The sequence below is a fragment of the Corvus brachyrhynchos genome, unplaced genomic scaffold, assembly GCF_000691975.1.
Source record: "Corvus brachyrhynchos isolate BGI_N302 unplaced genomic scaffold, ASM69197v1 scaffold167, whole genome shotgun sequence".
NCBI classification, from domain to species: Eukaryota; Metazoa; Chordata; class Aves; order Passeriformes; family Corvidae; genus Corvus; species Corvus brachyrhynchos.
Genome location: NW_008239547.1, coordinates 3,646,238 through 3,659,405, shown reverse-complemented (window position 1 = coordinate 3,659,405; position 13,168 = coordinate 3,646,238). Strand labels below are relative to the sequence as shown.

The 13,168-nt window shown below is 40.2% G+C and overlaps 1 protein-coding gene across 1 annotated transcript in view; it reads left to right on the top strand.

The window, feature by feature from the left end:
• The first annotated feature begins 2 nt into the window (after positions 1 to 2).
• The window catches only part of MKX (mohawk homeobox), a 46,849-nt gene continuing 33,683 nt past the window's right edge, over positions 3 to 13,168 (top strand). The window contains exons 1-3 of the mRNA XM_017741556.1: positions 3 to 110; positions 8,285 to 8,438; positions 9,673 to 10,008. Of these exons, the coding sequence (XP_017597045.1) occupies positions 3 to 110; positions 8,285 to 8,438; positions 9,673 to 10,008 (598 nt within the window). The remainder of the gene's footprint in view (positions 111 to 8,284; positions 8,439 to 9,672; positions 10,009 to 13,168) is intronic.

Below are 13,168 nucleotides of genomic sequence, written 5' to 3'. Positions count from 1 at the left end.
ACATGGCGCGGCCGCTCAAGCAGTGGCTCTACAAGCACCGCGACAACCCATACCCCACCAAGACCGAGAAGATTCTGCTGGCCCTCGGCTCCCAGATGACCCTGGTGCAGGTAAGGAGGGGAACCCCTTACCCGCACCTCCAAACGCCGCTCTGAGACGTTTCATGGACGGGAGGGATGGGGACAACATCCGCCAAAGCTCCTCTGTGAGCTGAGCAAGGGACAGTGCTGGGTGTTGGGGAGCATCCGTGCAGCCAGCCAGACGAAGGGTCCTGTGCACATCCTTCTTCCACTCTCCCCTGGGCTCCCCCACCCCAGCAGGACTGTCTCCCTCAAACAAGAATTACTGCATCTGAGCTATTGTGGGTGGAGAAGTGCTACAGACAATCAGCAAAAAGTGTGTGCTTGCCCTCTTAGGAATAGATGCCCTCATCCTTTCATCTCATTAATAAATACAATGAAAGCATTTTTGCTTAGTCTTTAAAAATTCTCAAGTAAAAAAAGTCAGTCATAGGAGATTTCAGCACGGAATAGGAATTGTTGAGGAAATTGCAGGGAGCTACTCTTTCCTTTCAAAAAGGGGCTAGGATGGAAACTGTTCTACTATTCTGATAGTAATTGTCATCACCTGTTGCACAGATATCAGCATTACCATACACACTGTGTGCAGTGGCTCAGCTCACGGTGGATGTGCTTCACAGTCTTGCAGGAATTATTGTAATGTAATTAGACATGGGGAGTAATTGTTTTGCTCTCAGGTAATACTCCCCTGAAGTGACTGGCAATTGTCTTGCCATAAGAGGCATAAAGTTTGCTGCAAATGTTTATAAATCTCACTTCTTTGTTCTCTTTGCCATCTGGCACTCTACTGAAATATGTGGTTCAATGCTATCAGTTGCCGAGTGATGCTATCTCAGGTCTGGATGCTGCAAAGATTTATGCATTGTGAATAATCTAATTTCCTTACTGCAAGCTACTGGTAGGTGTGTAAAATGAAACCCATGTGTTTGCAGGTTGGGTCCTCATCACTCTGCCTAACACATTATGTGTCACTTTGCAAAGGACACAAAGAGATCAAAGTAAACTAAAGTATTAGAAAAAAGCAGGTGGTAATTCAACTTTATTATTTTGAGTGCTCCTTCAAAAAAACCTGTGCTATGAACTTCAATTCTAGTAATGGCAAAATGGGAAATTTTTACACTTCAGTACCTCACTATGAACATATTGCACTAGGAAAAACACTATAGCTTTGACAAAAATAATATTAATGTCTCAGAAAATGCCAGTTATAACTGGAAGATATAGTTAAAAAAACTTCTCTTGCTTTAAAAAATATAGTAGAAGGGTTTAACTATGATTAAATAAACACTGTCCCGTCAATGGCACAATTCAGTAGGAGTACTTTATTGGACTATGGCTCTTAGAATATCCCTGTATTTTTACATGAGATTTAAAATATATATCCAGAATGTGTGTTGGGACACTTTCACATTAACAACATCTTGAGGAGTTCTGCTATTCTTTTAAAAATGCATTAGAATGAACAGAGAAGGGAAAAAATCTGGTGGGTTTTTGCAGAATTTCTCTTGTGGCAGCTTTGATAAATCCTGATAGGGATAAGATGTATTAGCCTTTATAAAAGCATCAAGTGAGCCATGGCCACTACTCCACAGAGTTTTATGATCTATGTAAGGTGTAGAATAAAATTAAGAAGAATCAGGAAGGGCTGCCTTTAGCTCTGTTAGACCCCTGTGACTCTAGTGGGTTTACGCTGAACCTGAATTTGACCAGTTCTGTTTCTATGAACTGTAATATTTGAAAGAACTGTGCAAACAGGCACATCTATCTTCATTTACAGAAGCACAACATCAAAGAGAAATCCCAGTTGTTTTTTCCATCATTTGTGTGCAATGCTCTTTTAATCCAGGAATACGATAGCATCTGTAGGAGATGTAAATACATATCTCTGGCACCAGCACTAATTCCTGAGTCTCAAAGAGCTAAACAACACACACCCCACACCTACTTTTTGGATGCTCAAAAAAGAACAAGATTGTAATCCAGTTCAAAATTTTTGTTCTCTAAGAGTGAGAGAGAGCATGCCAGGGTGTGATCTCAGTCACGCTGGGTACATCTGACATAGCTTTCCTGAAGGCTGTGCTCTTTCAGACAAGTGGTATAACCAAGAGCAGGTTTGGGACTGGGCTTTGGTGTCTGTTGGAAAGCTTTACTTCTGTCCCAGGAGGGGCACTTAGCAAAAGCATCAACCAGGGTTGCCTATAAATTGTTTTTCTAATCTAGTAATATTGTTAGACATTGTTGGAGAACCAGGAACCAGTGTATGATGTTTCCTCTGGGTTAAATGCCTTCACGTTTGCTGACCTGTCTCATATTTACCACACTTTTTACATTTCTCAGTGCTGTCCCGTGGTGTTTGCTCCCACAGATTTCCACTCCTGTGGAGGCTGTTGTCTGCTGACAGCTGCTACCTCTTCCCAGCATCCCTCATGTGCTGACACCTTGTCATCACAAGCCCTAGGAAAGGCAAAAGATACTGTTGAATATCCGTTTGAGTTTCTGACAAAATGCCATTTAGGGAATGAATGGTTGGGGGTTTTTTTGTTTTTCACCTGACTGATGACCTTGGCAAAGGTCTTCAGCAGCTGCCAGGAAGATGATGTTGGTCACAGTAATACTGATAATACAGATGTAACTCTTCTCCCTATGCTTTTCTTTCATCTAATGAAACTTATTCCAATATGTACCATCTATCCAAAGGAGCTTTTTCGGGACCATGGTGTAGATAAAGCCAATTCTTCTGTGAGACAAAGAGGTGAACATCCAGCTCTGTTTTTTACTTTTGTTATTGGGACAAACTAATAACATGCAGATACTAATAATTGTTGTTATTAGTATCTGCATGTCAAATCTTCCACAACTTTATTTTTGTTAGTTTTGCTATCACCCAGTTGACTGATTTTAAATTAATTTGTTCTACTTCAGTAATACTTCAGCCTACCCCCCTGTTCTTCGGTGCAGTGGGACAGCAAGGGGACTGTTCCAGATGCATGTCTGACTGCAGTGCTCAGTCAAAGAAAAGTCAAGACTCTTCCAAGGATTTTGCAGGAATCATAAATCATCTTGTTTTTTGAGTAGTAGGAGCAAAACCTGGGGCAAATTCTGGGCTGACTTACTCCTATGCAGGCCAACAAGGTCTTTGGGAGTCCTCAAGGCAAATGTTATTGCAGATTTCAGTCCAACAGTCCAAAGTTTTCTACTTCCACAACTGCCAAAGCAGGAAACCAAAAAAGCAATATAGTTTGAAAAGGCATTTTATATTTTACTCCAATTAGATTTCAATTCAGAATCCAATAATTTGTCCTATTAATATGCTACATTTTCATTTGTATTATTACCACAGTGCTTGATTTATTTTATTTTAAATTTTTGTTTAGATGTTCTTGTGAAATAAAAAAGAAAAATGGCTGTATATTCCTTCCAGAAAGAAATATGAATGGGTATATTGTTGAAAAGAAGGTTTTTTCAATACAAGAATTAATATATCAGTCATGTGCTGCTATGGATTTAATAGTATTCAGATTTATAAAGGCATATCTGGATTACGGGAGGAGGAGAATTACTTGATGTCTGTTCCCTTTCTGAAAGTTTGGCCACTCTTAACCACTGAAGCAGAACAAATTACAATAAAATTGAAGATGTGTCTTCAGAAGTAAAGCCAGAGGGTCAATATTTTCATGATGTTGATATAAGTACCTGATGCTCTTAGGGAACGACTGAACTGCTGTAAAAAAATGAATGCTGGAAAGCACATCTATTATCGTTCCCCTTGGGTTTTGTCTTTTTACTTCTCAAAGAACTACAGGATTGTTACTTTACAAGAATAGTGAGTTTCATCATGTGTTTTTTCAAGATTCTTAGATCTTGGGAGGTTTATGTGACAAAGATTTTCCCACTGGCTTTTATCTAAATCATTTATTGGGTTTTTTTAAAATTATTTTTGGAGATCAGAGTAGCTCAGCTTGGGACTGTGGGAAAGGTTGGATGTTTTTGGCAGCTTTGGTTGTTTCTTTTTGTAATGGTTTAGGTAAGTGGTGCAAACTGGCACTCTTTGTGAGTGGGACCTACAGCAGTAGGCAGGTTTTTAAAGACCACATGGATAGACAATGTAACATTTGGGGCTGATTGAAATGGGTGGTAAAACTGTTGTTGTCTTTGAAGGAGACAGGTGGTGGCTGGAGGTCAGGGTGAGCGTGCTGACTGGTGCAGCCTGTGGCCGTGCAGCCTGTTCCAGTCCACACACCTGGAGGTTGTCCAAGACTGAGGAGTGAGAGAGGTGTTGAATCTCATGATGTCTTAGAAACCAGGATTTTCCAGCAACATGCACCAGTGCCCAAGAGCAGGAAAGCACCTAGAGATTACCACATCATAGATTAAGCCTAAAAATCTCTTAAATGGATTGGACTAACTTTCCTTTCATCCAAGGCTTTAGTGAGCCTTGTTGTAATTGCATTTGAGATCAGAGTTTCTAGAGTGGATTTGCTGCTTTGTGCTTTAGTATAGCTGACTTGAGGTTCTTTCAAAATCATAGAGTCGTTCAGGTTGGAAAAGACCTTTATAATCATCAAGTCCAGCCATTAACCCAGCACTGCCAAGTCCACTGCTAAACCATGTTCCTGAGCACCACGTCTACATTTCTTTAAATACCTCCACGGACAGTGAGTCAACCATGGTGACTTTCACTGGGCAGCTTGTTCCAATGCCTGGCAATCCTTTCTGTAAAGAAATTTTTCCTAATATCTAATCTAAACCTCCCCTGATTCAACCTGAGGCCATTTCCTCTTGTCCTATCACTTGTCACTTGGGAGAACAGACTGACCCCATCTGGCTACAGCCTCCTTTCAGGTAGTTGTAGAGAGCAGTAAGGTCTTCCCTGAGCCTCCTTTACTCCAGGCTAAACCCCCTCAGCTCCCTCAGCTGCTCCTCATCAGACTTGTGCTCCAGACCCTTCACCAGCTTTGCTGCCCTTCTCTGGACTCTATCCAGCATCTCAGCGTCCTTCCTGAATTGAGGGGCCCAGAACACAGCATTCAAGTTGTGACCTCACCAGTGCTGAGTAAGTGCAAAGGTACAATCACTGCCCTGCTCCTGCTGGCCACATGTTACGGTCCAGTTCTTAAAATTATTAGAAATTCCTCTGCCTGAATTAAGGTGCAAACAAGACCATATGCCAAAGGATTCCAGTCTCTGACATCACACTTCCTGATCCAGGACAGGATGCCATTGGCCTTCTTGGCCACCTGGGCACATGTGGCTCACGTTCAGCTGATGTCAACCAGTACCCTCGGATCCTTTTCCACCAGGCATCTTTCCAGCCACTCTTCCCCCAGCCTGTAGCATTGCAGGAATTGTTGTGACCCAGGGGCAGGCTCTTGGCCTTGTTGAGCCTCATACCACTGGCCTTGGCCCATGGATTCAGCCTGTCCAGATCCCTCGTGGAGCCTTCCTTCCCTCCAGCAGATCAACCCTCCCACCCAACTTGGTGTCTCTGCAAACTGACTGAGGGTGCCCTTAATCCCCTCCAGATTAATGATAAAGATATTAAACAGGACTGGCCCCAGTACCAAGCCCTGGGGGACACCACTAGTGACCGGTGACCAGCTGGATGTAATTCCATTCACCAACACTCTCTTGGCCCAGCCACCCAAACTGGTTTTTACCCAGCAAAGAGCACACTCATCCAAGCCACGAGCAGCCAGTTTCTCCAGGAGATGCTGTGGGAAATGGTGTCAAAGGTTTTACTGATGTCCAGGTAGACGCATCTACAGCCTTTTCCCTCATCTACTAAGTGAGTCACACTGTCATAGATGAAGATCAAGTTGGTCAAGCAGGACCTGTCTTTCACACATCCTTGCGGCCTGGGCCTGATCCCCTGATTGTCTTGTACATGCTGTGTGATGGCACTTAAAATCATCTGCTCTATAAAGAGCAGGAGAACAAGGTGCAATATATTTATCTCATTATGAAATAACAATCAAATACTACTATTCCCTTCTCTCATAGCAGAAGACTTAAAATATGACTCATATTTTCATATTGATATGCAGAAAGCAAAGCAATGGCATGGGAAGAATGAGCTCAAAATAAACCAAGAGTACCATGCAGAAATCACTCCTGCTAAATTTAATTGCTTTTGTGTATGAATCACACTAATACTACCCTATCTTTCTTTTCTGTAAGTGGCATTTCACTGATGAAAAATTTCAGTATGTAATAAAATGAAGCATAATGAAATCTTTCTTGTGAGAGGTTGGAAAGCTGTCAGTTTGGTAAAATGCTGCAGTAACTGCAATCCTGTTCACTGGGACCCTGGATTGATCCATCTCTGCTGTTAAACACTTGATTTCAGAATTACACTGTCATGCAGCAGGTGACTGCTGCTTCAGATGAGCAGTCTGGAGTGAGTTTGTTAACAGCATTAGAAAGTGCATGGATTCCAGCCCACCCAGTCTCATATACTGTAAAAATTTCTGTGTCAATATGATGATTATAAGCAAGTAGCCTCAGAAAAGAATGAAAATTACTTACTCTGCCAGCTACATTTTTGGTTTTCTAACCTGTTGTAGTAAACTACAAGGCTTATAAAGTTACGTGTTTGGCATCTGAGCACTGATCCAGGGCTCACTGTATTTTCAGTGGAACCCTGTTTCATGTAAATGTGATTTTAAGTAAAATCAAAGTGACAGGCATAAGGCACCACTGCTAAGTTTTAGCTGGGATTCTGAACTGAAGCTTTGCTTTTTTTTTAGGCAGATAGTGTTTATTTTTCTCATAATCACTTTAGAAGAGATTATTGATCCAGAATAATTAGACATACTTCTGTGTGATTTATACAGTAACCTTAGCTACAATAGACAGATGACAAAACTAGGGCCAAAATCCGACACTAAGGTCTATAGTCTGGCTCTCTTCTAGGTGAGGTAGCATGTATTGATAAAACGTGTATGAACTTGCTTTGCAGGTTGATGTAAATTAAATGGTATGATCATTCCCAGGTCAGAATATGATGACCCTAGTCTGGCTTCCTCTGTGTGCACGTTCACAACACAAAGATGTGAGCAGGGCTGTAGGCTGCTAACATCCTTTACATTCTCCTTTGCAAGTGGTGCTACTCTGTCCCCTTCTTGCAGAGGTCATGTCAAAATGCACTTATTCCTGCAAGGGGGTAAATAGCACTTTTAACACCTTATTTATCATTAAGCAAACATTGTTAGAATGTAGGTCGCTTGCCTCTGTTCTTGCTCATAGTAAAGATACAGTTGTCAGTATTTTCTATTTTCTATCTTTTTGAGTTGAAGTAGAATCAAGGCCATCATTTTCTTAGGTGTGCTTTCATGCAAAGTCACTGCAAGAACATGCATCCCATTTAGTGATTTAATTAGCACTGCTGGCACAGAAGGGTAGAGTGTGCCCTTTTGCTCATTCAGTGCCTAAAGCACTGTGAAATACTTGTGTTTGAGCCTGACTTTGTGATGAGCCTGTATGCTAGAGGGGTACTAACATGTATCCATTTTGCTATGTCAAACTCTAGAAAATGCTCTGCAGCTGGGAAGGAAGACAAACCAGACTATTGTTTAATAGTCACCTTGAGAGGAGTCTGCATCTTCACTGGTTTTTAGGGTGTCCACAACAAAAAGAGTTTGTAAAATCTGCTGCTCTGTAGACCAAGGGGTTGATATCTGCAGTGAGTCAAAGTATGTTGTACTCTGTAAGACTTTCCTGATGCCCATGGCTTGTCAGAGTTCTGTTAAAGTACAAGGGAAAATTCGGGCTTTTTAATATACAGATTCAGAATGTCTTTTTCTCTTCCACAGCCTTATTGTAGCCTATATAAATACCCAAGGAAACTCCTGAATATTAGATAATAGTTTTAATTTAGAAAGTTGGTGATATATTGAAGGTTCATATTGAAAGTTCAGGGCTTTATCTTTAAAAAAAAAAAAGAAGAAGAATACAGAACCAGTATTTGGGACATCTTAATTGAAATCTTGTGATAATGTGGTTTTGCTAACACTTGGGAAGGGTGGGATGCCTGAGCTTGCCTTCTTGTATGAGGTTCCTGCTCTGCTCAGTGGTAATTTCATGGACTTCTGTTCTTATTTCTCATTTGCTGTATCCTTGAATCATACATAAAACTCTTGAGAGCTCTATGGATTTTTTTATTTGTGTCATTTTCAAGGGAAACTAATACACTCATTTGTATGCAGGTATCAAACTGGTTTGCCAATGCAAGACGTCGCCTGAAGAACACTGTCAGGCAACCAGATCTTAGCTGGGCTTTACGAATAAAACTGTACAACAAATATGTTCAGGGAAATGCTGAGCGACTCAGCGTGAGCAGCGATGACTCATGCTCTGAAGGTTTGTTGATGCTCTTTTATCAATTTTGAACTGATTAAAATATATTTAGAAAGTATTAGATACCCTGAGTTAGCTCTAATTTTTAATCACAAAATACCCTCAGTGGATCTGCCTTTATTTCTTTTGTGAATTAGGTGCCTATATTGGCTCCCAACTACTATGCAGCCTTGCAAAGCAGGATTGTGTAAGTTGTTCAAGGTGACAATCTGGCTGCATGTTGTTATATTTCATTTTTGCTAGAAAGATAATTGTTAGTTCATTACATTCTACAAGCCTGTTCCTTTAATCTGTATCAAAGGAAAAAGACTGATTACATTTGTTGGTATAAAGAAATGAGAAATCACTTGACTGTTACTTTCCTTGATGGAAGGGTTATAGCAATATACATCTTTAACAGGACAATCTGATTAACTTCAGCAGGGCTTATTAGATGGTAAACAGAGTATTACTGTTATTTATTTAATGTATTTTGCTAGCAACTGTTTTCCATAAAGGGTGCACTGGAATTCTCTTTCTTACTCAAATTAACAAATGCAGGATTTTTTTTTAAAGTACCCTGTATTTTTAATAGAGCTCTTGTATTAATTATGTCTGTGGGTACTTTTTTTAGACAGTTGTGACATGGAGATACAATGACAAGAACAAATCCTACAGAACATTGTCAGAAATCTGTATGTGAATTTTTAGAAGAGTATGTCTCAATTTGCACTCAGTTTCAAATATCTTTGTTCCAATTTCAGTCTGTACTCACATTTCTTGAAAAATGTGAGAATATATTCACATTTCTACTCACTTCCCTTGAAAAGATTGCTTGCAGAACAATTTAAAGAGTACAGTTTAAGACGATGCACCTAAATATGCTGTGGTATTCAGGCGAACCAGATTACAAGATATGATAGTAAGAATTCAGCTTATTCACACAGCTTTTTAAATGCTTATTGTTGAGTTAGGGCACTTTTCAGATTTTTTCTACCCGCCTTGTGTTACTCATGAACAAATTAGACTCAAAGACTGCTTTCTACAGCTAATTAATTTAGAATAGCTGTAACATCTGAGAGCCATGGGAACTACTATGAGCAATGTGTGAACAGAAGAAAATGAAAATTGCTGTCTAATGCTGAAGTTACTGTCTAGTTTTAGTTATATTTATCACAATTCAAAATATGTAAAGAAAGCCTCATGTTAAATATTAGGTACTCAGTGTATTGCTGTATCTTTGTTCTTTTGTTTTCAGATGGAGAAAATCCTCCAAGAAACCTTATGAATGAAGGGGGATATAACAAACCAGTTCATCACACTGTGATTAAAACTGAAAGTTCAGTAATAAAAACAGGAGTGAGACCAGAAACAAGTGCCAATGAGGATTATGTGTCACCCCCCAAATACAAAAGCAGCTTACTGAATCGTTACCTAAATGACTCACTGAGACATGTCATGGCTACTAATGCAGCTATGATGGAAAAAACAAGGCAAAGGAATCATTCCGGTTCATTTAGTTCCAATGAATTTGAGGAAGAACTGGTGTCTCCATCATCATCAGAGACAGAAGGCAATTTTGTCTATCGGACAGGTAAGGGATATTTTTCTGCTTGATTTCTATTACAGAGAACTTCAGTAGACAGTGTCTCCTGGAATAAGTGTCACCTGATTGTGCCTTTTATGAGACTGGGTAACTTCTGTCCATTCTCTTATATGACAGTGGATAATTCCTGTCTGTCTTCTTGCATGAGAGTAGATGATTCCTATACATCCTCTCATATCAGAGTGGATAAATCCTGTCCGCCCTTTCATTCTCTGGAGAAGTTCTACCTGCAGTATAACAGTTGAGTGCTGTTACTGACCACTAATGAAGCTGGTTTGCTTTTCAAATGGAGCAATGGGGATAGTTTTTGAAATGACATTTACAGGGCACCTTTTGCCAGCACTAAGACGAGCCTAAGGAAGGAGAAAACTCTTCAGCATTCTATTAAAATATGTGGGGACTAGAAGAGAAGGACTGAAGTTCTTCATGGCCCCAGCTGGGAGGAAGAGGAGGGCTTTGAAATTTCAAGGTGGCTGTTTGTGGCACTTACATGAGTTATATGCTCTTCAATGGAGTGCATGTGAACACCTTGCCCTGTTGTACTGCACCTTTTCTGTCCTCAGAGTGCCTTGTCCAGTATGTGACCCTTTGGTGCTCATGCATCTCTTAGGAATATAGGCATTGCTGTAGACTAATTTCTGCATCACTCTCCAGATACAGTGCACTGAGCTAAGGGGACACAGACTTGGCCATTAAATACCTTGTCTTACTGGTTTTTGAAGGGTTACACATAGTTTATTATTTTAATATTATCAATAAAAACATAAAAACATGATGTAATATCATCCACTGTGTTACCAGTCAGAGCAAGGCACATGGGACTGCCTGGTTTATGCCAGTAAATTGCTGTAAATCAGGGCAAGATCAGGACTTGCTCAAGTCCCTGTGGGCCAGGGAATGCTGGAAGGCTCCTCTTGTGAAGCTGCTTCTGTATTTCTTTGGGACGTAAGGCAAAAAAAAAAAAATTGAAAAAAATGAAGTTTTGCACCCCAGTCTCTGAAGGTCTCCACCAGTGTCTCAGGGTTTCCACCCAGTGCAGCAACCCGTGTGTTGTTCTGGGCCTTTCTTGTCAGGTTATTCTGCCAGGGACCCCCCTGAGGTGAGCATCACTTAGGGATGGATATTGCTGAAAAGTACTGGAGGATTTTGCCATAAAGTTAACACAGATTTAGATTTTGTACTTGGCTCCCCTTGGCTTCCCTGGCAGGCAGGTTTGGGTGCCTTTGCAACCTCTCAAGTTTTCAGCCTTTGCTCTCTCTTTTCTGGCACGTTTCCTGTGGGGTTTTTTTGTCCATGTGGAGAGGCCACAAGGCTGAGTTCTGTGGTGGGGATTAGGAGGATATTTGTGTGCACAGGTTGTTGGAAATGACCAAGGAGATAGTGGGGGCCCTGTAGAGAAATGGGGTCTCGTGGGGAGGAAGAATAGTGCATGCACAATTCATAAATTTCAAAATTAACTTTCTCCGTTCATTTAATTTCGTTTTTCTCAACATACCAAATGCATTTGGTCTTCATTACAAGCATATTGTCTGCCAATTTTTATTTTTAAGTGAGAAGTTACTCAAGAACAGATGCAGCAGCTCAGATATGTAAACTTCTGTTTTTCTGTACTTTATACCATAACCTAGAAATGGACAAAATGACTTTTTAAAATTTATAATAAATTTGCTACTGGATTAAGTTCTTCTTGACAAGTTTCAAGCTGCACTGAAAAATATGGTCATTAATGTGAAGGCTGAGAGAGGCCCATTGTAACTGTGTAAATTCACCAGCTGTGCTGGAATGACTAAAAACCTAGTATATTTGTCCTTAAGTTCGTGACATTCCTGGAACTCCTCTTGAGACTGTATTTAAGTCAGTTCCTAAATATCTTCCTTAACATTTTCACAAATGTTGAGAACAGACCAGCAGCTCTTAGGTTATAGTTTTATTCTTTTTGCACTTCGAAATTAGAGATGTAGTATATAGAAAGAAAAAAAGATCATGTGTATACGTGATATTTTTTGTTATATCATTGCTATATATGTGCGTACATTCAGGAAATGTAGGTAAAAATGGGCTTTTTTTCAGTTACAAGATTACAGTTCCCATTAATGATTTTCTGATGATCTTATAACGTGCAGGAATTAAGCTTTTCATGAACTAAGCAGATATTTTCAAGTTATTGTCCATTTATGAAACTTACCTTCAAATAGATGAAATTATTGACATGAATGTTAGGGAGAGATAAATAAGGATGATTTACTTCTTAAAATGTTTTTTATTTGTAATTTGAATACCTGGGTTGGCAGTTCTCAGTGCAGTTGTGAACCAGACCTGTATCTGTGTTTTCAAAAATAGCTGTAATACATTTTGATTAAGCAAATAATGGGGTATGGCTGACTTTACCACTCTTACCCTCCTGAAAGTGGCAAGTGTATTTTTAAGTGAGATGTCTCCTCTTAGAAGGAGTTTGCCATGGCAATTTTTTGTAGAGCAAAACGGCTGATTTTTAACACAAAGGAGATGTTGCAGGATTGTCAAGTCCCTACTAGATGTTTTCATTTATGAAGACATTTTAAGCAGTATTTCAAAAAGCACAGAGTGAAAACTGATTGATGTTTTATTTTTGAGAAACTTTTGGCAAGGTCGTTGTGCCTCTAAGGACAAGCAGTCACTGGAGTTTAAACTAATTCTTTATTGTGCTTCCCTGGAAGGGTAACTTTCCGTGGCAGATCATAAGTAGAAAGCTTACTCACCCTGTCTGGTTCTGATTATGGGCTGGACCCTGATTTCAGGTACATCAGTGTGTCTGGAGCTACTTTGTTCACACAGCACCCGGGGTCAGTGTGGCCATGTGTGTCTCAACAGCCTGCGTCAAATTAACAGCATACGAGGGCAGTGTCCAATAACAAAAACAAGAAATTGCAGTTTAAAGTTTATAAGGAAAACGGGTTGTAGAATTTCCCATTTCAGTCATTAACATGCTTATAAACACGGGACCATATGCTACTCCAGCTTCGTGCAACTGGGAAATCCCACATAAAGATCAAGGACAGGCTGTATAACTGACTGTCGGCAGTCAGAGAAAACGAGAGAGCCTCGTTTTCTACCTCCACACAATTATGGTGAGCTCATGGGAAAGAGGTTCAGTGCTGGAGAGGGGCAG